This window comes from Sinohyriopsis cumingii, chromosome 5 (assembly GCF_028554795.1).
Source record: "Sinohyriopsis cumingii isolate HCF-2022 chromosome 5, ASM2855479v2, whole genome shotgun sequence".
NCBI classification, from domain to species: domain Eukaryota; kingdom Metazoa; phylum Mollusca; class Bivalvia; order Unionida; family Unionidae; genus Sinohyriopsis; species Sinohyriopsis cumingii.
The window spans coordinates 38,873,710-38,900,879 of NC_142965.1; the positions used below are offsets into that span (position 1 = coordinate 38,873,710).

The 27,170-nt window shown below is 33.6% G+C and overlaps 1 protein-coding gene across 1 annotated transcript in view; it reads left to right on the forward strand.

Moving 5' to 3' along the window:
* The window catches only part of LOC149798978 (tripeptidyl-peptidase 2-like), a 136,308-nt gene extending 109,738 nt beyond the window's left edge, over nt 1-26,570 (forward strand). Inside the window, exons 25-29 of the mRNA XM_089957889.1 lie at nt 2,500-2,599; nt 5,318-5,448; nt 6,992-7,211; nt 10,347-10,469; nt 19,171-26,570. Of these exons, the coding sequence (XP_089814015.1) occupies nt 2,500-2,599; nt 5,318-5,448; nt 6,992-7,211; nt 10,347-10,469; nt 19,171-19,260 (664 nt within the window). The 3' untranslated portion in view covers nt 19,261-26,570. The remainder of the gene's footprint in view (nt 1-2,499; nt 2,600-5,317; nt 5,449-6,991; nt 7,212-10,346; nt 10,470-19,170) is intronic.
* Nucleotides 26,571-27,170: the final 600 nt, after the last annotated feature.

Here is a 27,170-nt window from a genome sequence, read left to right on the forward strand (position 1 = left end):
TAAAATGCAAGTAGTACATACATAATAATTTTAAACTGTTTTGCAATTGTATATATTTGATTTTTTTGTCTTGCTTCATATTTGCATTTATTCAGAAAGGGTTTATCTTTCTTAAACAAAAATTGCAATTTTTTTAAATTTATATTTTCAGAACTTTATCTTTAACTGGCAACATATATATATATATATATATATATATATATATATATATATATATATATATATATATATATATATATATATATCCATTAAACCCTAATACAGGCATACCAGACTAAAGCTTGAGGGTTTTATGATCTCCAGACCTGTTGTTTCACCTCCTTTGTTTCACCTCCATTGGTAGCCACTCTGGTGGCCTAGTGGTATATTGTCTGCCTTGGATGTGGGAGGTCGTGGGTTCGACCCCCGGCTAAGTCATACCAAAGACTTACAAAAATGGTACTAACAGCTGCCTCGCTTGATGCTCAGCATCAAGAGGATAGTGTTAGGACTGGTTGGCCTGGTGTCAGGATGATATGACTGGGTGGGACATCATGCTACATGTCTGTGGCATGATGCCCCAGTGCTAGACATCACTATAAACTGTCACACTGCAGACATCATAGCTGTTTAAAGGAAAAATTGTGAAAGCTACGTTAAAAATTCAAATCACACACTCACCTCCATTAGCCATCAAAATGTCATTCATGGAATGCTTGTTTGTGTTTTGCATGAATATTAAAAGATCTCAGTCATAAAAATAAAGATTCTAACAAAGAATTTCAGGAATGACATGGATTTGTTTTCAACAACAGTATTGTCATTCTTAGTATTGTTGGGTCTGTCGCTTAGAAGCTGTAGGATTTTTGTACCAATCTAACTTCATTTGCTGTAGTAGTATCCCATATCCAGTTTTAAAACAGGCTGTAACATGATTGGTTAAAACCAGATTCAAATATATAATGGGAGAAAGCTGTATATAGCTGCCAAATTCATCCTGTCATAAATACTCAGTTATTCTGCAAGCAATGTAACTCTGCTGTCACATAATGTAGTAGCAGTTCCAGGTCTGTGTTATTTGTTCTATTTATTATTTCAAACAAACTGCATGAAACCTGATCCATCAGTACATTATGTTTTGGCAGATCTGGGTCTGTGCAGTTTGGACTAGTCTGTTGTTGTCATTACTGATCATATCTTAAGAATCCAGATTGAATGAATATTATTTTCTCTAGTTAGAGATTACCAGTATTGTTGTTCTTGTACTTCAGGTTAATAAGAGAATATATTTCCAACCATATAATTACATTTTTCTTTAGTCATTATGATTTACTGCAATCTGATTGGCCAGGCCCTTTTGAATTTTTCTGGTTTATACCTGTGTGAATAAAAATTTTAAGCCACACTGACCTGCACTACTTTTCTGTATGTATACTCAATGAATGAGGACTATGTTTAGAATGGAGAATCGTGCATTTAGACTTCTACGTATGATTTTAATTATGAACCAAATACTGGACCTTTTTCAGATAGTGCGATATATTTGCTAGTGCTACAAGTAAAATACGCTTCAAGTAAATAAAATACAGATTGTCTGCTTACATATCTTAATGTGAAAGACATGATGGTACTTCGCAAAATTCATCAGTGTGTGTATGTGTTAATATATGATATGAAATCTGTATAGTACTACAATATGGAAATCTGAAATTTGTTCTGTAGAATAAAATGAAAGGAGGAAAAAAAACAATGTGGTCAAAGGGGGTATTGAACCTACTACCTTCACATAACTAGCATGACGCTCTAACCATCTGAGCTTTATGATCACATGACAGATGTATTATTAGATAATATATAAAAGCCATTATAGTCTGTTTAGAGAGTTTCATATACACTTTTATTTAATAAGGCTTATTGTTATGAAACAAATTAGACTTGCATAAAACACATGTTAGTATCTAACATCTTCCAGATGATCAGAGTGGCATAATGACATCAGTGGGCGAGTTTGTCTATGATAGGTTGTAAATATATCAGTGGGATTCACTGTTCTGTATTATTGTGCCTTCATGAATGAAATTCAAAATATGATTAAATAAAAGAATGTTATTAAACTCTGAGTTTATTTAACTATTTTTGCTGTTAAATTTCATTATAAGGATTGATTTGTTTAACTTTTTAAATTCACCAAAGAAAGAACCCAAAAATGCTGTGCAAACTTTTGTATGATACTTCATGGATCCACTTCACGAAACATAAAGTCTGCACAACATTTTTAGGTTCATACTTTGAAGAATTTTTTTAAAAAAATAGTCGATTGTCAAATGAATTGTAGGTTCCTGCTTTATAGGTACACAATTCTTCATGTATTTTTGAGTTTCATGTGAAGAAACAATTCAGTTTTATTGAACAGTTTATTCCATATAATAACGGTATAGTGAATTATTATTTTGATATCTGTATCAACAGTTTCATACCATGGTATGTCAATTTACAATATTTAATACCACTTTATCCTAGGTTTGACATATCCCACCATATGTATGAAGAACTTAAGGAAGAGCATCCAGATTACCTACCACTGTATACTAAAAGACTTCAGATGCTGGACTCGGACAAGGTAGAGACTTGTTTTTTAAGCTAATCATTCTTAACTCATTTAGAAAGGTTAAAGGTTAACATTTACTGCAGTCCAGTAATGGATTATCAAGCTTGAGGTTTCTTCTTTGAATACATTACCCAATCATAATACCTTAGGAGAACTACCACTACCATACAAATCCAGCCCTCCCAGATACTACTTTTAGCTCAAGGGAGCCAGTGCATAGAGGAAGATCACACCTTTTTCTGTCACTTGAATGAAGTATATCAGCTCAGAATATCTCATCCTGGATCAAGTGGGTTATTTGCTTAGCATGCAAGGAAATAATCCCGGTTCAATGAATGTTTTTTTTTTTTCATTTTTGTTCATGAGGTTTGGGCAGTTATCACCAGCCTAGCATTTGAACAGATCTGTTCTCTGTCATCATTCAGGCTGTGGGATGGAGATCGGAGTCCACATTTTCTACCTTTTACCTCAGATTCTCAAAGGGCCCAATTTGAACTGGTAGGACCTATATATGCAGCTCAACAGGTCACGTTTCCAGTTTGATAGCTTCTTAAGATGCGGCTTCATGACTTTTACTGGATTTGCATGGAGAAAATTTTTTCCCTTTTGAAGCCATGCCCCAACAGATGGAGTCTCCTCTCCAGTCTGGCTACTTAGAAGTTGTCTCTCATACCTTAGGGGATTGGAGATTTTATCTCCAGGGTAAGAGGGTGTACCTCCTCCACCTCTTACTTATTCTCTTCAGGTATTATGATTGGGTAATGTATTCGAAAAAGAAACTAATTTTTTATAGTAAAATATGTTTCTTCAAAAATACTTACACAATCATAATACACATACACCCTCCCAGCCTCCCCGCAGTTACATCCATAGCAAGCATGCCTTCCACTCCAGTAATAACTAAAATATCCTTATGCCTTGCTGCCAAGTCTTTTATGTAAAGGGAGATCACCAGTGGGTCAGCAGACAACTTTAAGCTCCCTTGAGCTAAAAGTAGTATCTGGGAGGGCTGAATTTGCAAGGTAGTGTTAGTTCTCCTAAGGTATTATGATTGCATAAGTATTTTTGAAGAAATATATTTTACTAGAAAAAATTAGTTTCATTGGTTTCAGAAAATTTTCAGCCCCTAACCCTTCAGACCCTCCCACCCCAGTCTGATGGATCCTAAATCCTTCAGAACCCCCACATCTCCTCTCCCAATTAGAAACAAGTTCATAACACATTAACCTGATGGGAAACCTGGGGTGGGGGTGGGGGTTAGGCTGAGTGGTCTACAGCACTTGCCTTTACCAGTCAATGCCATCTCATCTTTGTCTACAAGGCCATTGTGGGTTGGTGGTTCTTTCTGGGATTTTCACTGAAACATATCATTAAACACAAAAACACATTAACCTGATAGACCTTTGGCTGGTACTATTATTGATTTCATCCCTTGCTTCAGGGCAAATGACCAAGTTGAAACTTGAACCCATCACCACTTTTAACATGAATTTGGGGTACCTACTACTAGACCACACTGCCTATCTCAGAAATTCCTCTCTTAACTGAATGACTTAAATAAACAGTATGTGCTTACAATCTTATAACAAGCCACTGCACACACAGTGTACACTGAAGATATGCTGCCAGGGCACCCAATGGTGCTTGTACTTTTTACCTCTGTGAAACGTCACACACAGTGATATCAGTTTCTAAAAATAGCCATTTGGACAAGGCGAACTGGTGCAATGGCGTTCAGTGTTCTCATCAGTGTTATTGTTCGTATTATTGGTCTTACTGAAAACCATGAACCAAGCATTAAATTTCTTAATCTGAATATGGATGTGCATTCCAATATTTAGTTAGATTGGTGCTTAAGGCTGCAGACTGTATAAAACAAATCATCAATTTTGATGAATCTTTCTGGAACAGTATAATACACAAATTGCTTGCATTTCAGCACCGATAGATAAAACCTGAATATTCTGAGATGGAAATTCCAAGGGAACTGCCAGCCCCCATTAAATAATGAAATGATGTCAATGGAGTATTCTTATATGTGATTCATGTTTTAAATAGAAAGGGGTGTATGTACATTTTTTCTTATATTTTGTTTAGCGCATAAAATTACACTTTGCTTAGTTGATGTGGTATTTTGCATGTATATTATAGAAATGTTGCATATATATTCCATATACTTAAAAAACAATGCATCAGTATTTGTTTTGGGTTTTTGCTTGTTTGTTTGTTGTTGTTTTTTTCTTCTCAGTTTTAGGCATGATTGATTTTATTAACTTTTTCTGATTCTGATGTGTTAATCGGTAACAAAAGTTAAGAAAAGAGGAGTTAAAATTTGTATGTAAAATTTGTATGTTTATTTTAATGTCTTCTTTACAAACAAATCATAATTTTGAATGACAGTTTAGAACATATAAGAATGCATTATGTTCAGATTTTTAAAATCTAATTTTAGTTTCATACCATTTGTTGCAGAGATTTTGTATTACACTATGGCATAACTACTTTTTGTTTGTATGGGTTATTTCATACTGTAACATATAATTTTTATGACACATTGTCATAACTCTAAATAAACTCAAAACAATTAAACATTATTAGATGAAATAGCATTTACTAGCTTCAATACCTGGAAGTTTTTGTAAATTAATCAACAGTTTGACCAACTGGTCTAAGATCATCAACAAGCTGAACTGTTATAAAATAATGCCTTCGTCTTTCTCATATGAGCAGGACAGATTGAAGAGGTTTGCTGAGATAATTGACTTGTCTAAGTTCATCATTTCCAAAATAAACCAGGCAGATCTGCTGGCATACATTGGAATGAAGTCAGATCCACGTCCTGAAGCAGCAGTCATTAAGAGGTAATTTGTCAGTATTTACATCTGCTGTCAACATCACAAGAAAAAGTATATGAGAGTGCATTTTTCTGTAAAATGGCTACTCATTATTCAAGAATTTTTATTTATGCATGGTACACAAAGTTTGAATACTTGAACATTGCAAATTGTATATGATCCTGCATTAATTGTATTATTATTATCATTATTATTATCATAATTATTATTATTTGTCATACTAGTATGTATGTCAAAAATCATCATATTGTTCATAACAGTTACACTTTTAACACATTAACCCCTAGCGACGACTTTACGGGTTAGGAGGTAGTAGCCTACTGCCGAGCTCTGTAGCGTCATGGTCATGCATGATACACTAAAGTGGGTGGTATTATAGAAAGGTAGACAGATGTAGCTCTACAATGATACCAAATAATCTGGAATATCTAGTTGCACTACAAAATACAGATAGAAAAACCTCATTTTTTGGACCCGACTTTTTTTTACCCAAAATTCGCCCGTAGTCGGAATCTGATTTTATGTTTGGATTTTAGACTTTTTGGTCTCAGATCTAAGGCAGACTGGTATGAACTGCAAACAGACAGATGAGCCTTTGCAAAAAGTAGGATAAGATGGGCATTTGGAATAAAGAGTGGTCTCCATACAAAAATAATGGCTCCGTTTAGCAAATAAATAAAAAAAAAGTCCAACTTTTACACTTCTGCTCATGCACGAGTCAAACAGCCAACAAAAATTGATGTTTCTAACACCACTAGGCAGTATGTTGTTGAAAGATGACTGGGGATTTGGTGTTTTCGAGCCTATTCAGAAATAGCTTTCAAAATGTGTTTCCTACTCGATTTTCAGGCAAAAATGACAAAAAGCTCCAGGGGTTAATGTGTTAACATGTCCTAGAGAGGGGGCTCATATCAGATATATTAATGAGGGCCAACAATGAAATCCTGCCTGAGGGTGGCTCGTAATTTATGGGCTTGAACATGGCTTTACTGATGACATGCCAGAGAGAGTGGGCTCATATCAAATGTATTGGTGTGGGACAGGGAAATACCATCTGATGGTGGATGGGTGGTGGATATCATAATTAATGAGCTGGAACTAGGTTTTGCTGGTGACAGATCCAGGAGAGTGGGCTCATATCAAATGTATTGGTGTAAGGCAAGGAAATACCGCCAGATGGGGTAATAATTTATGAGCTGGAGCAAGGTTTTAATAATGAAATGTCCTAGAGAACTCATATCAGATGTGTTGATGCTGGACAGGTAAATCCCACCTGAGCAGGTCATAACTTTGGGGTTTTTGCTGAAGTTGTGTGACTTTTTATTGGGGGAACACCTAAACTTACTCTGCAATATATATAGCCAGGATTGTGTTGATGTGCTGTCAAACCTTGTACAAACATACATCTACATCATCTCAGTCATTAATTATTCTAGCAGTATGTCATCAAATAGGTTTTTCTGTTATGTATCTCAGCTTGGAAAAATAAGATTTTCCCCACTTTTTAAATGAACCCAAGTGTTATATCTAAGTTTATAATTCTTTTTAGTGAGATGGAAGAGCTGAGGGGACATCTGGAAAAGGCTTACATCAGTCTTGGCTGTGCACAGGCAGATGCAATTCTTGAACCCCCACAAGAAATAACATCTGAGGATGACAAAGAAGGCATACTGCAGTATGTAGTATCAACTACTGCTCATGCAGATGTGAAGGAATTTGATGAGACCTTTCTGGAGATACAGAAATGGCTGGACATCAATGATAGCAAGGTACCATGATTCCTCAAAGTATGACACCTTATTATAAATATATTACTCATATAGCACAACTTTATTCAGGCATCTCATGATGCTCATTTAATCTTATTTTTGAAATCATTTAAATTTTTTCACTGATTGATAATTTTTAGCTTTTTTTATAACAACATTGTGATGGAATTCTTATCAAACATACTCTCTCATATATCAGCCAGCCAGTATGCTTCAACCAGATGTGATCATTACTATCAAATCCTGATATTAACTTGTTTGGATTTGGAGTACAGGAGTAACTCAGATTCTTTGCTCTGCCCATGTTTTTCGTTCAAAATGCCTGGAATGGTCTATGCTTTTTGCTGAATCCAGAATTATGAATCCAACAAACAAAAATAGGTTCTCAGCAAAAGAGACAATCAACAGCTTAAAACATTCAAACAGCACAAAAGTGTAAGAAGGAATATTTAGATTACTGTAACAATTATCACCAACCAGTCCTTCAGTTGGACATCATTTCATGTCAGTTTGAGTACTATCATGGTGGGAGAGATGACTGCCATCTCCACATGGGATTTTTTAAATAAAAAACAACAAAACAACATCGCTTACATCTAGGTGAGAAAACTAGAAAGAAGTCATTGACCATGGTTGAGTTGGAACTGGAGGTCAGTATTGTCTAAGTATATTTTATGAAATTTTTGGTTGAATATAGTACTGCCGCTGTTGCATCTGATCACACTTCTTAACTTTTCAATTGCATGTTATTCCATTTGACAATAGCAATGCATATTTCATTACATTATACCTTACTGAAAATTTGTCTAACTTTTGGAAAAATATAGACTGTCATACAAATGAAGTTTTGTTAAGGTTGGCATGTCTGTTAGGGTTGGCAGTTAGTTGTTTTAGGGTTGGTATGTCTTTTGAGGCTGGCAGGCTGGCATGTCTGTTCGGGTTGCATGGTCTGTTAGGTCTGGCATGTCTGTTAGGGTTGCCATATCTGTTGGGGTTGGCAGGTTTGTTTGGCTTGGTATGTCAGGGTTGGCAGGTCTATTAGGCTTGATATGTCAGGTTTGCAGGTTTATTAGGCTTGGCATGTCAGGGTTGGTGAGTCAGGATTAGGGTTAGGATTAACACAATGTTTTATCACAGTACTCAAATAACCTATGTTATCAGGTCAAATTCTGGATGTACCAGTCATGTTTAAAATGATAGTACTTGATCACTAGAACCATATTATAATGCATTCAAAAAGGTAGTAGTAATATCTTATGGAGTAAAACTCAGTACATCATCATATTTTTGTGGGGTCTGAGTTAGATCTTTAATCTTGTAATTTATCTTATTTTCAAAATACCCTGTCAGAATTTTTAGAAAATGAAGTGAGTAAAATACCCATTAGCAGCTTATTAAATTCTTATCTAGAGCTGTCATGTACTTTTAAGATGGTAAGACTGCTTCATGTCAATTAGGGATAAATTTTGACAAAAACAGCGGAGTGGAATACAACACTTATCTCCAGTGAAAGTCTGTAATATGTTTTCTGAAAGAAAAAAATCCATTTTTATAAATAAATAGATGGGGATAGAACTGCTGAATATGATATATATATATATATATATATATATATATATATATATATGGTTTGACACTAATGCAGGAACACTGGCCTGAGGCCACCAGATTTTCAGAAGGACCACCACTTTCGTAAAGCTAGGCGGTCCATTGGGCCTGCTATTTTAAATTGTGGATATTAAAAATATATTTATCCTATGTTATAGGATTGCATAAGTCTTTCTCTTAATTATAAATATGTCAAACATGGCAAAACTTGAAAGTGAAATGAAGTTAAGACAAAACAAAGATCATGCATACGCCATTTAATCCAAATTATCATTGTCGTTTGGGTGCTGACCGTAAATTGTCGTTAGTCATATAAGAGCATCAAGCATTTAGGCGATTTACTTTTTTACTTTCTGTTATGTGGAGATTTCTTGATAATGTATGTCTGCCACCCCACCACCCAAGACAGGAAACTCAAAATACATGTGTATGAAACATGGACACCCATATACTGTGTGAAATTATGTGAGTTGGACTAATTGGAAATACGCAGTACCTGCCTGATGGACAAATATTGTCAGAAATTGATCAGGGCTATTGCTGATACTCGTATGTTCAGAATTATTTCCTCCAGTCAGTTTTTGTCAGTTATTTATAATGTCTTCACTGATATGTCTAACAAACATTGTAGAAATTGTATGTATTCATTTGAATGCAAGGCAAATGTTATTAACTTTCATTTTATACTATTGCATTTAAATTATTAAATCACAAATTTAAACTATTAAGCCAGAAATCTAAAGTTTAGATCCATTCTATTTATAACATTGTAAACTTCTACACCACCAATTTAACTTTAGACCCATTCTAGTTTATCTAATATTGTTAATTCAGTAATTAGTATTCTTCTTTTTTTAAACTTGTTTTATTGGTATTATAATTTACCCAAGGTGGACACTGAAACCATCAGTCATGCTATAGTGGGCCTTATGTCAGAATTTTCTGGAAATCAATGGATGAGAAAAGATTGTTGCATTGGAACAGATTGTGCATCAGTGATGTTGATGACGATTATGCTGATGATAATAAATACCATGTGCAAGATTTGTCAGCATTGCAAAAAAAAGCATATGAACTGTTGGTGAAATTAATGTAAACTGTAATAAAATAATAGCCATGTGTGTTTTATTTTATTGTATAGATTACACATTTTTTCAAGAAGCATAACCATACATGACAAGATTCTTCTATTACTCAGAATTTTCACCAGTTTTCAAAAACAGGGAATCCTGTGGGCTTCCTACTTAAAAAAAATTAGTGTCAAACCCTGATATATATATGTATATATATATATACCAGTGACAGAAATGGAATTTTTGATAATTTGATAATTCTGGGTTTGGATATTATTTTGCAGAAGTTGAGAATGTTTAGCATGAGGTAGTAAATAAGTAGGATCTAGGATTGGGTGATATATAAATACAGGTAGACTTAGTTAATTTTCCGATACATTGTATCATGCCTATGATGTGTTTTAGACTGATCTGGAATGGATTTTTGTCATTAATATATAATTTTGGCATTTAGATCCTTCACTTGAGTTTCAAGCATGCAATGGTTCACAAGCAATATGGCAGAGCCTTTAAGTTTGTACAGAAACAGCTAGAAGATGGCAAACCTTCCAAAGAGCTGGAGCAGAAATGCTTTGATGTAAGTTATCTCCCATTATGAATAATTTAATTTTCTGTTATTACATAATAATTATCTTTCTATCATTGTATGGATCAACTGACCTACATGGATTGGTTGCTTTTAGGGTACTCTCTGACATATAATTGCTGACTTAGATGTACTTTGTTATATTCTACAATTTTTAGATGGATTTCCTCATTTTTAAGCTTCTCAGGAATCCATGGAAGATGACTTATATTCCGAAAGACCATTGTGTGCTATTGGTGAGCATGAACTAACTGCTGTGAAGGAGAAAGTAGTGAAGATGCTCAGGACACATTGGAAGATATTTCTGTCGTTTTGGGCATTCATCAGCTGTTTGTAATATATTGAAGAACCATTTGAACCACAAAAAGGGGTTGTGTAATGACCGATCAAAAATAGATTCAGGTTGAAATCCCAAAATAGCTTCCTAGATATGAAAAGAGTGAGCTGAGACCTTTGACTGAGATTGTCACAGGTGATGAAAAATGTATTTACTTTTTTGAACCTGACTCAAAAGAAACTAATACAATTTGGATCAGAGAAAATTAGCACAGACCACAGATTGCTTGACAATGTTAGAGTTTTATATGCATTATTTTTCAGTGTAAAGGCCCAGTCATCAAGATTCCTGTGTCTGACTTAATATTTTTGTACCTCCAAAGTGTTGCCAAAATTTGTTTAGCACAAATGAACCACCTATATACATTTCTGTTCAGCTATCTTTCTGACTACCATAACAGTACATCTATTACTCACAACTCATTTGGGTTGGTTCTTTCTAAAGTCTTTCTCCATAAAATATATTGGTTGCCATGTATTGCCTACTGTGTGCTAAAATATGGCATAAAACAACCAACTCAGATGCTCATGATTAGAGCACACTGTCACTATATGTTCCTTGATTATAGCATGATTCCTGTAACAAGGCTAAACAGTCACTCCAATACTCAGTATTATCGACTTCATCACTGAAAGTCCCTTCATTAGGACATGGGTTATGTTATAAAGGTAGGTATGGTCAGTGACCCCTCTTGTGCTCAGCATTGCAATGGCCTCTCACCATAAGCCCCTTATTTATAAGATGGTTGCCACTCCAAGACAAGTATGGTAATTGGTCACTGAGGTATTATAGTAATCCACCACTATAAGGTCAATTAATGCACTGTTTTTTATATAAGTAAAGTATGACCAATCACTGAAATAAACAGCAGTACAGCCCTTCCTTACTATAAAGTCTTTCATTATACATGTAACATGGTTCCTGTTATAAAGCAAATATAGTCCTTAGTCTCTCCAATGCTCAGCAGTTCAGCACTCTCACACTATAAGGCCCTTATTATAACATAGTTCTTCTTAGAAGGTGAATATAGTCATCAGTCATTTAAATATTCCACATGATAGCAATCTCTCACTTTAGGGCTCTCATTATAATATAGTTCCTCTTAGAAGGTGAATATAGTTGTCAGTCATTTAAATATTCCACATTATAGCAATCTCACACTATAGGGCCCTCATAACATAGTTCCTCTTAGAAGGTGAAAATATTCATGAGTCATTTAAATATTCCAAATTATAGCAATCTCACACTATAGGGCCCTCATTATAATATAGTTCCTCTTAGAAGGTGAATATAGTCTTCAGCCATTCAAATAATAATAATAATAATAATGCTTTATTTATAGAGGGTGACTCGTTAGTCAAGGACTATTCTCCCTTGAGGCCCTCTTAAGGAGAGTATAACAATGCACATTATATGAAGATAGCAATAATTAGTGTTTATTTTAACATGTTTAGTATTAAAAAACTAAATTCCATTATCTATTAGAAACACATACATGCTCATGATATCTTTTCTTAAATACTCTAATATTTTCAGCAGATTTTACATGTAGTGGAAGCTTATTCCACAGAACTGTATTGAAAACTCCTTTTAAATTGCTCTGTTCTTGGTTTTGGTACTAGAAGGTTTCCATGTGATATTGATCTCAACTGGTATTGTGTTGAAAAAGGCCTGAATAAGTCCTGATGATACTCTGGTGCAGTTCCATATAGACATTTATATAAAAGAACTGCCTTGTGAAAATCTATCCTGTCATATATTGTGAACCATTTGAGTTCTGTAAATAATGCTTTTGAGGGATGATCAACAGATGCATCTAAAATTACACGTGCTGCTTGTTTCTGAAGTTTATAAATCCTGTCAAGCTCAGATTTAGCACAGTTTCCCCATACATTAGAACAATAATCCATTGTTGGAAGAATATATGACTTGTAGTATAAATTGCGAGTTTCCATAGATAAATATTTCTTGATTCTGCTGAGAAGGGCAATTTGGGATGACAGTGTTTTACAAAGCTTATCAATATGGTCATTCCATAATAAATTATTATCTACAGACACACCTACAAGCCTTTTATGTTTGACATTTTCTAATGGATGATTATTTATTGCAAGATATAGTTTTGGGTTCCCTGACTTGTGTAGCTTTTGTGATGTCCCCAAAATCATACATTTTGTTTTACCTTCATTAATTACCATCCTATTTTGTTGTGCCCAGTTTTGGACTCTAATAAGGTCTGAGTTTAATCTCATTTGGATAACTTCAGTATCAGAACTAGATGTATACAAGGTTGCATCATCTGCAAACAAATCTATATTTGTGGATTCATTATTTAATGGTAGATCATTGATATAGATAAGGAAGAGGAGAGGGCCCAAAACTAAGCCTTGAGGGACTCCTGAATGAATAGTGCGAGTTTGAGAGCTAATATTGCCAATGCTTACTTGTTGAGACCTTTGGATTAAGTATGATCTAAACCAGTTTAAAGAAGGATTGTCAAACCTTTAACAGTTCAACTTTTGCAGCAGAATTTCATGATCAACAAGATCAAAGGCTTTCTTGAAGTCAAGGAAAACAATCCCAGTCATATGTCCATTATCCATTTCCTTCAGCCAAAGATCAGTTAATTTGGTAAGTTCTGTTTGGCACGAGTGGTACTTTCTAAATCCTGATTGCGCTTTATGAAATAGTATGTTTCCAAAAATTTATAGACCTGAAATAGTTTTGACAATACAGGTAGAATTGATATTGGTCTGTAATTTCCTGGATCCTCCTTTTCTCCTTTCTTAAAGATAGGTGTAACCTTTGCACATTTCAGTGTTTCTGGAAAATTACCACTCATTATACTTAAATTTGTGATATGCATTAGTGACTTTGTTATTACTGGTGCAGCAATTTTAAGAATTTGTGGACCAATACCATCCAATCTAGAGGATTTATTAATATTCACCTTAATTAGCATATCAAAAACATCAGCTTCACTAACATTAGCTATTGAAGAATAATTATCATCAGGAATTTTAGCTCTTATAAATAACAGAAGAGCATCAAGTTCAATTGTGATGTTTGTCTGGTTCTGAATACTCTTACTGGAGATGCTTATGAAGAAATTGTTGAACATTTCCACACTGTCTTGTACAGATGTTGCTATATCATCATTTTGCTTAAGTCTAGGGGGAAGACAACTGTTCTTGGGTGGGTTTAGCTCTTTTAGATGCTTCCACAATGTTTTGGTACTCTTACTTTCATTAATAGCGTGTTTATAGTAGTTCTCTTTTGCCTTATCTATCAGGTGCTTAGTTTTATTTCTCCACTTTCTTTATTCCACATTATAACAATCTCACACTATAGGGCCCTTATTATAACATAGTTCCTCTTAGAAGGTGAATATAGTCGTCAGTCATTTAAATATTCCACATTATAGCAATCTCACACTATAGGGCCCTCATTATAACATAGTTCCTCTTAGAAGGTGAATATAGTCGTCAGTCATTTAAATATTCCAAATTATAGCAATCTCACACTATAGGACCCTCTTTATAACATTGTTTCTCCTAGAAGGTGAATATAGTTGTCAGTCATTCAAATATTCCACATTATAGCAATCTCACACTATAGGGCCCTAATTATAACTAAGTTCCTTTTGGTTGGTGAACATAGTCATCAGTCATTTAAATATTCCACATTATAGCAATCTCACACTATAGGGCCCTCATTATAACATAGTTCCTCATGGAAGGTTAATATAGTCAGCAGCCATTCAGATATTCCACATTATAGCAATCTCACGCTATAGGGCCTTCATTATAACATTGTTCCTCTTAGAAGGTTAATATAGTCAGCAGCCATTCAAATATTCCACATTATAGCAATCTCACACTATAGTGCTCTCATTATAATATAGTTCCTCTTAGAAGGTGAATATAGTCGTCAGTCATTCAAATATTCCACATTACAGCAATCTCATACTATTTGGCCCTCGTGATAACACATCCTTGTATAAGGTGAAAATATGGTCATAATCACTCATTTGCTTGTCTGAAAGTTTAATTTTTGACTTGTTGAACTTGTCCACATCATTAACTTTATCATCTCTACTTTCAAATGGATGAAACAGCTTGTTTTGTTTATTCGCAAACTAATGTAATAAATCAAAAGCTAAAGCATCTGCTACATGAGCGTACATTGTTTGTTTACTATCAGAGTAGTTCCTAATATGCCATACTGTTTTTAGATACACGTCATGCAATATGCATGGAAAGATATTCCACGATTCTGACAATGTAGGGCCCTCATTATAACATAGTTCCTTTTAGAAGGTGAATATGACCATCAGTCATTCAAACACTTCGCATTACAGCACTCGCATACTACAAGGCCCCTCTTTATAACTTGGATCCTTTTATAAGGGAGGTATGGTCATACATGACTCAAGTACCAACATCTTTGCAGAGTTTGACAATATTTGTGTCCTCGTTGTTAACAGAGTTATAGCTCCTGGCTGTCAGACCCATTTACCTTTTTGTTTTTGCACAATAACTCCCTTATGATTTAAACCAAATTTTGTATCCAGCTTGATATTAATGAAAACAAGGCTGAGTTCACTTGTCAGTTTTTTTCATTAAGGCCACAAACTGTTGTGAGATCTAATTTTGTTCCACAGGATAACTCCTTTAATTATACTAATGAAAGCTAAGGTGGCTCAGTGGTTACCATGCTGGACTCACAGGTTTGAACCCCAGCCGAGTCATACCAAAGACTTATAAAATGGTACTAACAGCTGCCTCATCAGGTGCTCAGCCATAAGAGGTTAGTGTTAAGACTGGTCAGCCTGATCTCAGGATAATGTGACTGGGTGGGACATCATGCTACATGTTTGCAGCATGATGCCCCAATGTGAGACATCACTATAAACTGCCACACTGCAGACATCATAGCAATATGACTGAAATTTTTGTAAAGCTACATTAAAAATCCAAATCACACACACATTATGATGTATGTCAGTCCATATTTATGTTACTAATTTTATTTTCAAACAATAACTCAAGTTGTCCATCATCTACAGTCATCAAACTTTGTGGATGGTTTATACTTACAGTAAAGAGTAATCCTATCAGTCATAGAGTCAGATGTTCAAGGATAGTGTCAGTGTCACTGAAACAAGCAAAATGGTCTCTGCACAGTAACTTGAGTTCCCGACCATCTGTCCTTACCAGTTTATATGGATGGCTTAAACAGGGCATGAGGAAGAACTTTATCTATTTTGGAGTCAGAAGGTCAAGGGTCATTGTGACCGAAAGAAGAATGGCAGAGAGGTATAAGGAGGTCAAAATCACTGTGACAGAAAGAACTAAACATTATTTCCATGCAATAACATTGGTTCTGCATAACAGGCATTGAACAGACTTTTTGGATCGCTTGATCTTAGGGTGAAGAAGAAGCTTGTTGATTTAGAGGTCCATGGTTAAGGTCACTGAGCAAGACCAAATGTTATGGGTGACTTGAAACTTAGGGTGAGGAAGAAAGCCTGTTTATTTTGGTCTCAGAAGGTCAAAGGTCATGGTTTCTTAGATGAAAATCTATTCTGCAAACATTTGCTTTGTGTATCATTAAGAAATGTACATTTATCTTGCATGTAATGGTATATATACAGTATATCTTACTCCCATCTCCCTGGTCTGTCTAATGTTAAAGTTAGAGTTAAGACTGGAGCTCTCACAATTATCACATTAAGGAGCATATATTGTAATGCAGCTTAGTTGTCATTTTTATAATGTAAACACCTATCTGATAGAATCTTTAGTTGACAGTTGTATAATGTAAACACCTATCTGATTGAATCTTTAGTTGACAGTTGCATAATGTAAACACCTATCTGAATGAATCTTTAGTTGTCATTTTTATAATGTAAACACCTATCTGATAGAATCTTTAGTTGACAGTTGTATAATGTAAACACCTATCTGATTGAATCTTTAGTTGACAGTTGCATAATGTAAACACCTATCTGAATGAATCTTTAGTTGTCATTTTTATAATGTAAACACCTATCTGATAGAATCTTTAGTTGACAGTTGTATAATGTAAACACCTGTCTGATAGAATCTTTAGTTGACAGTTGTATAATGTAAACACCTATCTGATAGAATCTTTAGTTGACAGTTGTATAATGTAAACACCTATCTAATATAATCTTTAGTTGACAGTTGTATAATGTAAACACCAATCTGATAGAATCTTTAGTTGGCAATTGTATAATGTAAACACCTATCTGATAGAATCTTTAGTTGACAGTTTTATGATGTAAACACCTATCTGATAGAATTTTTAGTTGGCAGTTTTATAATGTAAACACCTATCTGACAGAATCTTTAGTTGTCATTTTTATAATGTAAACACCTATCTGATAGAATCTTTAGTTGACAGTTTTATAATGTAAACACCTAGCTGATAGAATCTTTAGTTGTCATTTTTATAATGTAAACATCTGTCTAATAGAATCTTTAGTTGACAGTTTTATGATGTAAACACCTATCTAATAGAATCTTTAGTTGACAATTTTATAATGTAAACACCTATCTAATAGAATCTTTAGTTGACAGTTGTATAATGTAAACACCTATCTAATAGAATCTTTAGTTGACAGTTTTATAATGTAAACACCTATTTAATAGAATCTTTAGTTATTAAACTCTATAGTAGTTGACAGTTTCATAATGTAAACACCTATCTAATAGAATCTTTAGTTAACAGTTTTATAATGTAAACACCTATCTAATAGAATCTTTAGTTGACAGTTGTATAATGTAAACACCTATCTAATAGAATCTTTAGTTGACAGTTTTATAATGTAAACACCTATCTAATAGAATCTTTAGTTGACAGTTGTATAATGTAAACACCTATCTAATAGAATCTTTAGTTGACAGTTTTATAATGTAAACACCTATCTAATAGAATCTTTAGTTGACAGTTTTATAATGTAAACACCTACCTAATATAATCTTTTGTTATTAAATTCTATAGTAGTTGTCAGTTTTATAATGTAAACACCTATCTAATAGAATCTTTAGTTTACAGTTTTATAATGTAAACACCTATTTAATAGAATCTTTAGTTATTAAACTCTATAGTAGTTGACAGTTTTATAATGCAAACACCTATCTAATAGAATCTTTAGTTGACAGTTTTATAATGTAAACACCTGTCAGATAGAATCTTTAGTTGTCAGTTTTATAATGCAAACACCTATCTAATACAATCTTTAGTTGACAGATTTTTAATGTAAACACCTATCTAATAGAATCTTTAGTCGACAGTTGTATAATGTAAACACCTATCTAATAGAATCTTTAGTTGACAGTTTTATAATATAAACACCTATTTAATAGAATCTTTAGTTATTAAACTCTGTAGTCTTTAAAACAGACTTATAGAAATCATTAAAGCTGTGACTCAAAAATGAAAAGGTTTCTGTGCAGAAAGTTGGATAATCTTCATGGAGACTCAGAGAATGTGTATTATGTATCATTCACAATATTCTTGCTGTCAGCTTGATATTGATGAGGCCAATAAAAGTGGGGACGTCATTTCCTAGAAGTGGGGGGGGGCATCTTCACTAGCAAGGGTTCCAATATCTTAACCATATCTACACCATTGCAGATCAATCAGATATTTCATTGCTTTGTCCTAGTGACATCTATTGAATATCATAGTTGTTTCCCTTAGTATGTAATGCCAACTAACCAATAGGTGTAATAGCAATGCTTTGTACATTGGCTGAAAATGATAGAGGCAATTGGCTTCAAAAGGATACTTTGTAAGTTGAACATCAAAAGTATGACTATGTACCAGAGAGAAGCCATGACATTTGTATTTGATGGTAATGATGTATTTGTACAAACATGGACAGACAGTGGAAAATCATTTATTTATGAGTCCATTTCATTTGTGTGCTCCCCTTTTCTCGATCATGTAGAAACAATGTTCAAGTATGAACAAGTTTATTTTGATTGCTGCAGTGGCTTTTCACCACGTCCTATGAAATTCACACACCAAAGTGCTGAAATATCTGATCGAATTGATCCTCCAAGTTGTAGATAGGGTTAACATATTAGATCCTTGGCTAGCAAAGCAGGGGGAAGGGAGCTCATTTCTGTATCTTCCATGCATCATTACAGACCTGAAACAAATTACTCAAAAGTTTTAAATTTCTCTTAACTCTTATACTGAAGTTACTTAATTTGTATCTCTTATGTTTGCATGCTTTAGTAAAATAAATTCGCAGGGAATTCAAAAAAATTACTGTATTTAGGTATTTTCTAAATTTACAGTTTTTTTTCTTTTTTTCAGTTGTATGCAAAACTTGGTTGGGATCACTGTGTACAGCATTTCAGCAACTGGTTGCTAGTGAAGTACCCCACTGGCTACCGTCCTTTCTGATGAGTCTGAAAGTCTAGCTTGATAATTTTTTTAATAGATTTTTTTATGTCATATATGTGTTAATTTTACCTTAAAAATAAAGAGAAACTTGTCATTAAGAAATCACCTTATCCATAGAATTATTAAATCTCTCACTGTAATTTCAGGATGTTTTAAGGAACCCATTATGAATATTTATACATAGTATACCATATAGCAGGTATTTTATTGCAGTAAATTATTTTTAATAATTAAAAGTCGAAAATCAAGATACTGAAAATTGATGTCCATTAAAAATTTAGCATCTTATATATTTTAAGATCCCTAAATCTGCAATTGCTAAAATATTTCCAAAATTTAGAACCCACAATTTGGGGCGGGGGGATCCAAATGCCTAAATTTTATATATTAGATAAAATACTGTTAAATCATGCTTTATTCCTTGTACAGTGGGATTTCAGAAAATTCAACCCTTGTAAGTATGGTCTCCGAATATCAACATAATACTTTGCTAGGTCCCATATTAGCGTATATGCTCACCTATAAGTCGAGTCCAACTGCAAAATGGGTCTATGTAGTTTGTTAGGAGTAAATCATTAAAACAAATAGACTCCAATCTGCTTGTGCTTTATGCAATGAAAGATGAGGGTCTGTGTTGTTTGTGGTTGGACTGGATTTGTAGGTGAGTATATATGGTAATTCTACCATGTGTACAGGGTACTTTACAATTTTGAATGAAAAAATTGTCATAGATGTCCGTCTTTATTGCTGGAAATTGTAATCTGTGGAAAGTAATAAGCAGACATACAGAGCATCATTGATATGCCTTTGTACATTTACTCTCTTTGAAGGATTTCATGAAGAATTCTTTTAATTTCCTGTTACCAATGATCCTTGTTGGCATTTACTAAGAAAGAGTTTACCCAGTCATGTACCAGTACTGAGAGCTTAAAAACAAATTCTATGTAAACTGCATAAAACATTTACCCATGGAAGACAAATTTTTTGTGTTCTTAGACTACATTTTTGGATAGAAATTTCACAATACTGTCATTAGCTTCAAATTTTGAATAACAAATTTTTATTATGAAGACAATGATGGAAGGTGGTGAGTACTATGATCTGTGATGTTGACAATGGAGATATTACCCAGACTTTGATACCTGAGACATATTCTATTAGAGAAACTTAAAAGTATCACGTGTCATTCCTGGCCTAAAGTGTTTTGTGCAATTCATTATTTGGAACTCACCTGGTTTATATGTCCATGAGGGATTATGGTATGGCCTGGTGTCCGTTGCACATCATGTGCCAACAATTGCTATTTTGAACTTTTTAACAGAAACCACTGAACCAATTTTGACCAAAATTGGCACAGCATCCTGGTGAGAACAACTTTCCATTTGTATAAGTGATATGAATCTACCATTCAAATTTGAATGCCATTATTAATAATGGGATAAACCTTTAAATGAGTTGTTCACAAATCTCATTCATTTAAATTTGGTCAAATTTGACAGGATGCTTCCCTCAGGAAGACATTCCAAATTTATACTAGATGGGGCTGATCCACTTTCAAATATGGCTACTGCTTCTAAAAACAGAAAAACTACTCTTACTTTTTAAAAAAAACCTTTAAATGGTGACTTCTCCAAAACAGCTAAATAGTATTTGACCAAGGTTTACAGAAAGCATCCTATCCTAAAGACCTTTCAGTTTTTATGCAAATTAGACAGAGCCATCATCAACTGTTGCCACCATTGCCAAAAGCAGAATTTTAATTGATATCATTTCTGACCAAGTTTGATAGCAAGCATTCTGACATAAATGCCTTTAAGATCTTTATAAATGATATCAAGCCATAATTAATTATGGCCACCATTACCACACCTAGAATAACCTTTAAACAACTTCTCCAGAACCACTGAAAAGAATATGATGAAACTTGATGGAATGAATGAAGACATTTCAAGGTGGCGCCAATGACATTGATCCACCATTAAATATGACAACCATTTCTAAAAACAACAAAACTTTAATTTATTTCTTCTCAAAACTGTTTAACAGAATATAATCAAATTTGACAGAAGCATCCTGACATAGAGTTTTCAAATACAACTGATGCCGATCTACCATTAAATATGGCTGCCATTACTAAAAGTAGAATCTTGAAATGACTCCTTCTCCAAACACCAACAACCTGAATTTCATCATATTTGATGAAAAGTACAATTACATGAAAACTTTTAAAATCCACCATCAGATATAGTCACCTGTGTTAAAAAAAGAAAATTCTTGAAATTACCTCTTCTCTGAAACCAATTAATAGAATTTGACCAAACATGACATAAAGCTTGCTGAGAGGACATTTTTTTAAGTCATTGATGCAGAATGACTGTCAGGTATGGTGAACATTATTACAAATAGAATTAGCTTTAAAGAACTTTTCTCCAAAACTGCTGGGTGGAATTTGTCCAATCTTGATAGAAAGCATCCTGGCATAAAGGCTGTTTGTACAAATGAGCCAACATCAAATGTGGCTACCATTACTAAAGATAGAAAAACATTGTAAAGACTTTATTTCAAGATTGCTCAACCAAATGTGGCAAATTTGAGCAATGATCATCATGGCCTGGAGGGCTTTTAGATGTGTACAAATGATGGCAATCCACTATGAAGAGTATGAAAACATTTACAACTTTGCTTGAACTTGCTGAACAGACTTTGAGCAACTGTGACACAAAGTACTCCAGCTTATGAACCATCAAGTGTGACAATGAAACTTGAGAAATTTGAAGCAGTTGTTTTCATAACATATTCAGTCAACAGCATTGAAAGACATTTCAGTAGAAGGCATTCTACTGACACAGATTTCTTGGCCAACTGCTCTTGCTTTGGACTGTTAGGCAGATGTCACCCATTTGAGTGATTTCAGGACCACTTGGGCCTCTTGTTACTTATTTATAATATTTAAATGGCAGCATATAGTGATTATTTTGCTGACATACTGTTAAATGCAAATACATACATACATACATACACACACATAGACACACACACACAGCTGTAGTATTAAAGACAAAAATAAAAAACTCAAAAGCTGGACCCTAAGGTGATAAAGAACACGTCATCTAGTTAAAACACTTGTAACACACACGTATTTAGAGATTATCAACTTATCACAAATGGTATAAATGTTACAGCATGGAAAAAATAGTGTGACCAGTGGATGCATGGATACTGATTACTCAGAAAACAGTGTGATAGATGGAAACAGTAATGCTAAGTACTCAGAAAACATCATTTGACAGATGCAAACATGACTACTTTGTACTGATATTTCCACAAAAAATGCAGATGACAATCTTAAAGGTAGAGCTATCATCAGAACAGCAAAATTGAGGTTTACAGTGCTATGTGATTCACCAAATCAGTTTATGGGGAGACAAATGCTTCAGCCACTCAGTAGTATTAAAACTTGATGCATTTATCCTGGGAAAAATATCTTGGTGATCAACAAGGAACTTCAAAAACATTTGACGAAATTTTATAAAAATTACCCAAGTAATATTGATGTTTTAGAAATTTCAATAGGTTTTATAATAAAATTGTCAATGGTGACAAGCTTGGCTTATGTCAGATTGCTGGACCATGTTAAATCCAAATGTGATTAGATAAATATTTATTCCTACTGGGGTTTTTAGATTGGACAGAGGCCATCGAATAACTTTCTATGTGAATCATGGATTAACAGCAGCCATGCTCAACAGAGATGTCAATTTTACAATAATCTGTATGAATTTTGTTACTTTTTGACTGGTAACTATTAGATGGAATGCTTTATTTAAAAAATATTCTAAAGTTATACAACTAGCTAAGTTTGCAACATTTTACAAAATTTATTTCATGCAATTTTTGTGAGAAATGTTTAGATTTAAACCATTATAAATAAATTGGGTTCAAAGTCATTTTCATTATTTTCTTTCTGACACTATATAGTAAGGTCGTATGACCAGTCATTGTAATACTTTAGATGGTAGAGTAACAAAAGATAGCAAAGAGAAGCATTTTCCAAAATTTATCAAGACTAATAATTTTTGTATATTCACTAGCTTTTGGATATACCATATTTCATGTATTTTTTTGTACCCTTTAATTTTTCATACACAATCCAGTTATCAAAATAATAATTATTTAAATGTATCATAATTTTTCATACATATCACTTTGTATTTTTCGAAAAATCCATTAAATTATCGGACATAAAATTTCTACTAAGATTTATGTTTGCAAAAGAGATCCAAAATAGCATATTGCCATTATGTTTTTACAAAAATTATAACTAATTGTTGATGACAAAATACAATGATTGATGCATAAGCATGGGCGCCCGCAGCACAAGTCAAGGGGGTCACCTAATCCCCTGGAAATCATACTGCACATATATATATATGACTGACCCCGCCCCCACAGAAAAATCCTGCAGGCACCCATGTAAATATAAGCTCTTTTATTGTCATTAAAATATCTACTGGCATTTATTAACAAATGGACAAAGGACGTCACAGACCATACCAAATAATATCATTAATTAGTTCTTATTAAGCCCGTCACCGTAACAAAACACCACGTGCATTTTAAAATTAGTTTGGAAGACCTTTGATGTTTTCTTATCCAACAAAAATTACATCTTACTTCATGCTAAAGTGAAGACCACAGACCATTGGTCAACTAGTCTTATTGTTTCATTATAGTCATAGAAACATGAAATATAAAAACCGAGTCATTTTCTGTTGTAAATATGAAAGTCACTGACTCCGTTAAATCGATTCATACATATACATATACTATCTTTAAGTACTTGTTCTGTTTTGACTTGGATATAATTAACATTTTATTGCAAATCTGTTCTGCGATATAACCCACTATTATCTTTATTGGCAAGTTTGAATAACAAGTGATGCGTATGATCGCTTGTCCTTATAACATCTGCTGTATGGATAATGGCTTCTATAGCACGCTGACAGATTTTCATTTCCTTAAAGAGGGCCTCATTTCCCTACTGGCACCTCGCTGATTTGACCTCTTCTGTTGATTCTTGCACTCAGTCTGGTTTCAACTGGAATAACCCAAAGGTTAAGCATGTTTAAATACCGTGTAAATAACACTGCATAGCCATGTGGTTGTCGTGACAATGTACTTCATAATTAAAACAAGAATGAATTGTTGATTTAGTGGTGTTTATTGATAATGGAATATAGTAGGGTTGTGATACATGAGGATTATCTCAAACATCAGGTAACAGTATTTTTTCTCTTTGCAAATGCTACAAATAAAAACCACCCTGAATAAATACGGTCTTGTACACTGACAAGATTTTGTTTCATCTCTCTCTCACATAGACATATGCACGTGCATGCATGCTTTAACTAAAACATGATTTAAAGTTCTTTATTTTTTATTGCAATTTGATAATGAGATTATTGTTAATGTAAAAATACAAAGTTGCACTTAATTTCTTGACAATGTGGTCTCATATCTTTGCGTACAATTTACCAAAACATAATACCCATAACTAATACATGTTCAAACCATCTTAATCATTTTGCCAACATTACACAATATAACAGCTACATATGCTCTAAATGCAGACGAGCTTGCACACTGAGACATAATCCTCTTTCTCTCTCTCGTTCACTAATAACAACAAAAATATTGGAGTACTTTTATATTTATTGTAATTAGATTCTTGAGAGCAGAATGAGACAGAAAATATATGTTTACTTTGCACGTTTGTGCTGTTAGGTTGTTGAGTAGTGTGTGTTTCATAGAACTTGTTCAGGTATGATTCTTTTATTTTCATAAACAGTCATTATCACCAAATGATAATTATTTATTTTATGTATAATTTTTTATACATTGAAATTAATTATTTTTTCATGTACGAAAAATAACATGAGATACAGTATTGGCTTTTTTAACTTTAGTTGTTGAAATCATTATAATAAATACATAAATCTCAACTCTATTTTGACATTTTCTTTTCTTATCATGATGCTTTTTGAGATATCCCATTTAAGCTTGAAAGGCAGACTTGAAAATTATAGCCAGACTTGCAGGTTTAATATGTAAAACATTTTATGTGGTAGAACCTACCTAATAGGTCACTGATATATTGCAGACACCTAAAATGAATGGCAATGTAGATAATTCTCATTTATTTTGTGTGATTTCTCTTTTTAGCGAATTACAATCTCACCTGCTCAGGGAGCTTCTACAACCACATTTGTGACATTTGATATTAAGTGTGATATTGTATTTATTAATTATTTGACACTGCGTACCTGCACAGGTCAGCCAGGGATGGCTACCTCATTGTGTCCATGGAAGGGGCACTTAGCTCCCATTTCTTTGGCATAATGTAACCAATAATGTATAGTAAATGCCATTAAAAACCAGCCAATCAGCCAACCATTTGTAATGATTTTGAGCACTGTAACAGTATAGCAATAATACAGTTCTCGTTTGCCAAGTTTAGCTTGAGCACAATGAAGCATCTGAGTCCTTGAGCATGCATTCACACATGGCAAGTATTATTTTTATTATTACATCATCATTTAGATAGATAAATTAAACATCAAATACCCACATATGTAAACAAGAACAAATCTGTACTCATACAGCATGTGATATTTGAATTATTTATGTAAAGCTGATGTCACAAAAGCACACGGCATCAAATCATCTTAAGCATAGAATAAATGCCATCATGTAGATTTCATTCCACAATTTATATTTGCCTGTCTTAAACTATAAGCTTTGCCACTGACAAGCACCTTTTTTACTTTTTCCTTAAAGCATACACAAAACTTTGTTAAGTTATTTGGCTTTCAAAATTGCCATGAATGCTTCAGCCATTGACATTGTGAGTTAAATAAAATCATTTTCTGTGCAGCACTTTTTGCATATAGACTTTTTTCATATTAAAAATTTGCATATGTTTGTACTTTAGATCAAACTGAAAATTACTGTTATTTTTCTGGTAAGATTTTTTATATCCACAAAGTAATTAAACTTATTTGAAAAGTTATAGATATAGTAACTAAACCATTTCTTGTCACTCATTATACCTCGAAAACAACCATGACATTCAGCGTGTAGTGTTATATTTATCTGACAGCAGTATTTCCGAACATCACATAATCTGTTCAGTTGGCATTTGATTTTTAACAGACACTAAACAAACTTTTTAGAGTTACACAGCTTATTTCTTTGATGTAGCCAGACATTTAACGTCGGTGGACTATTATTCATTAAACGCATTATTATTATTATTTCTTGATTATTTCTGTGTGGATTAAATTAAGACTGTTCTATAGAATTTTGGGGCATGGGATGCGTCAAGCATATGTACACAGGTGGGTGGGTGTAAAAAAGTATGCATGTGTACAAGGATGGGAGGAGGGGTCAAGCTTTGATAGATTTTTGTGTACATACTAAATTGATGGCCCTAAATGATAAAAAGAGTACAAATTTTGTAATTCTTACAATGGTATTTTATCATATTTGTCAAAATAATGAGCAACGTACTGCAAGAAGCTCATAGTGTGTACTCGGTTAAGTTAAGATATAACTACAATAAAGTCAAAGGCACACCATCTCAAAATATTTGCTTTTGAGATATGGTGTATGTTTCAGATTTAATGGTTCGCCATCACAAATCCTCACATCTCCCCTAACCCCAGCCCCTGCTATACGCTCATCTCCTGGTCCCTTTGTAATAAATTTGACTCGGCTCCAAATCATAATCATAAATATAATATACTATTAAAAGGCTTCATTTTCATGTTGGGAGTAAGACATATTCAATCAGGAACAACATTATGAAGGTGAGGCACAGACAGTTACTAAGGGGCCACAACCCAAAGCAT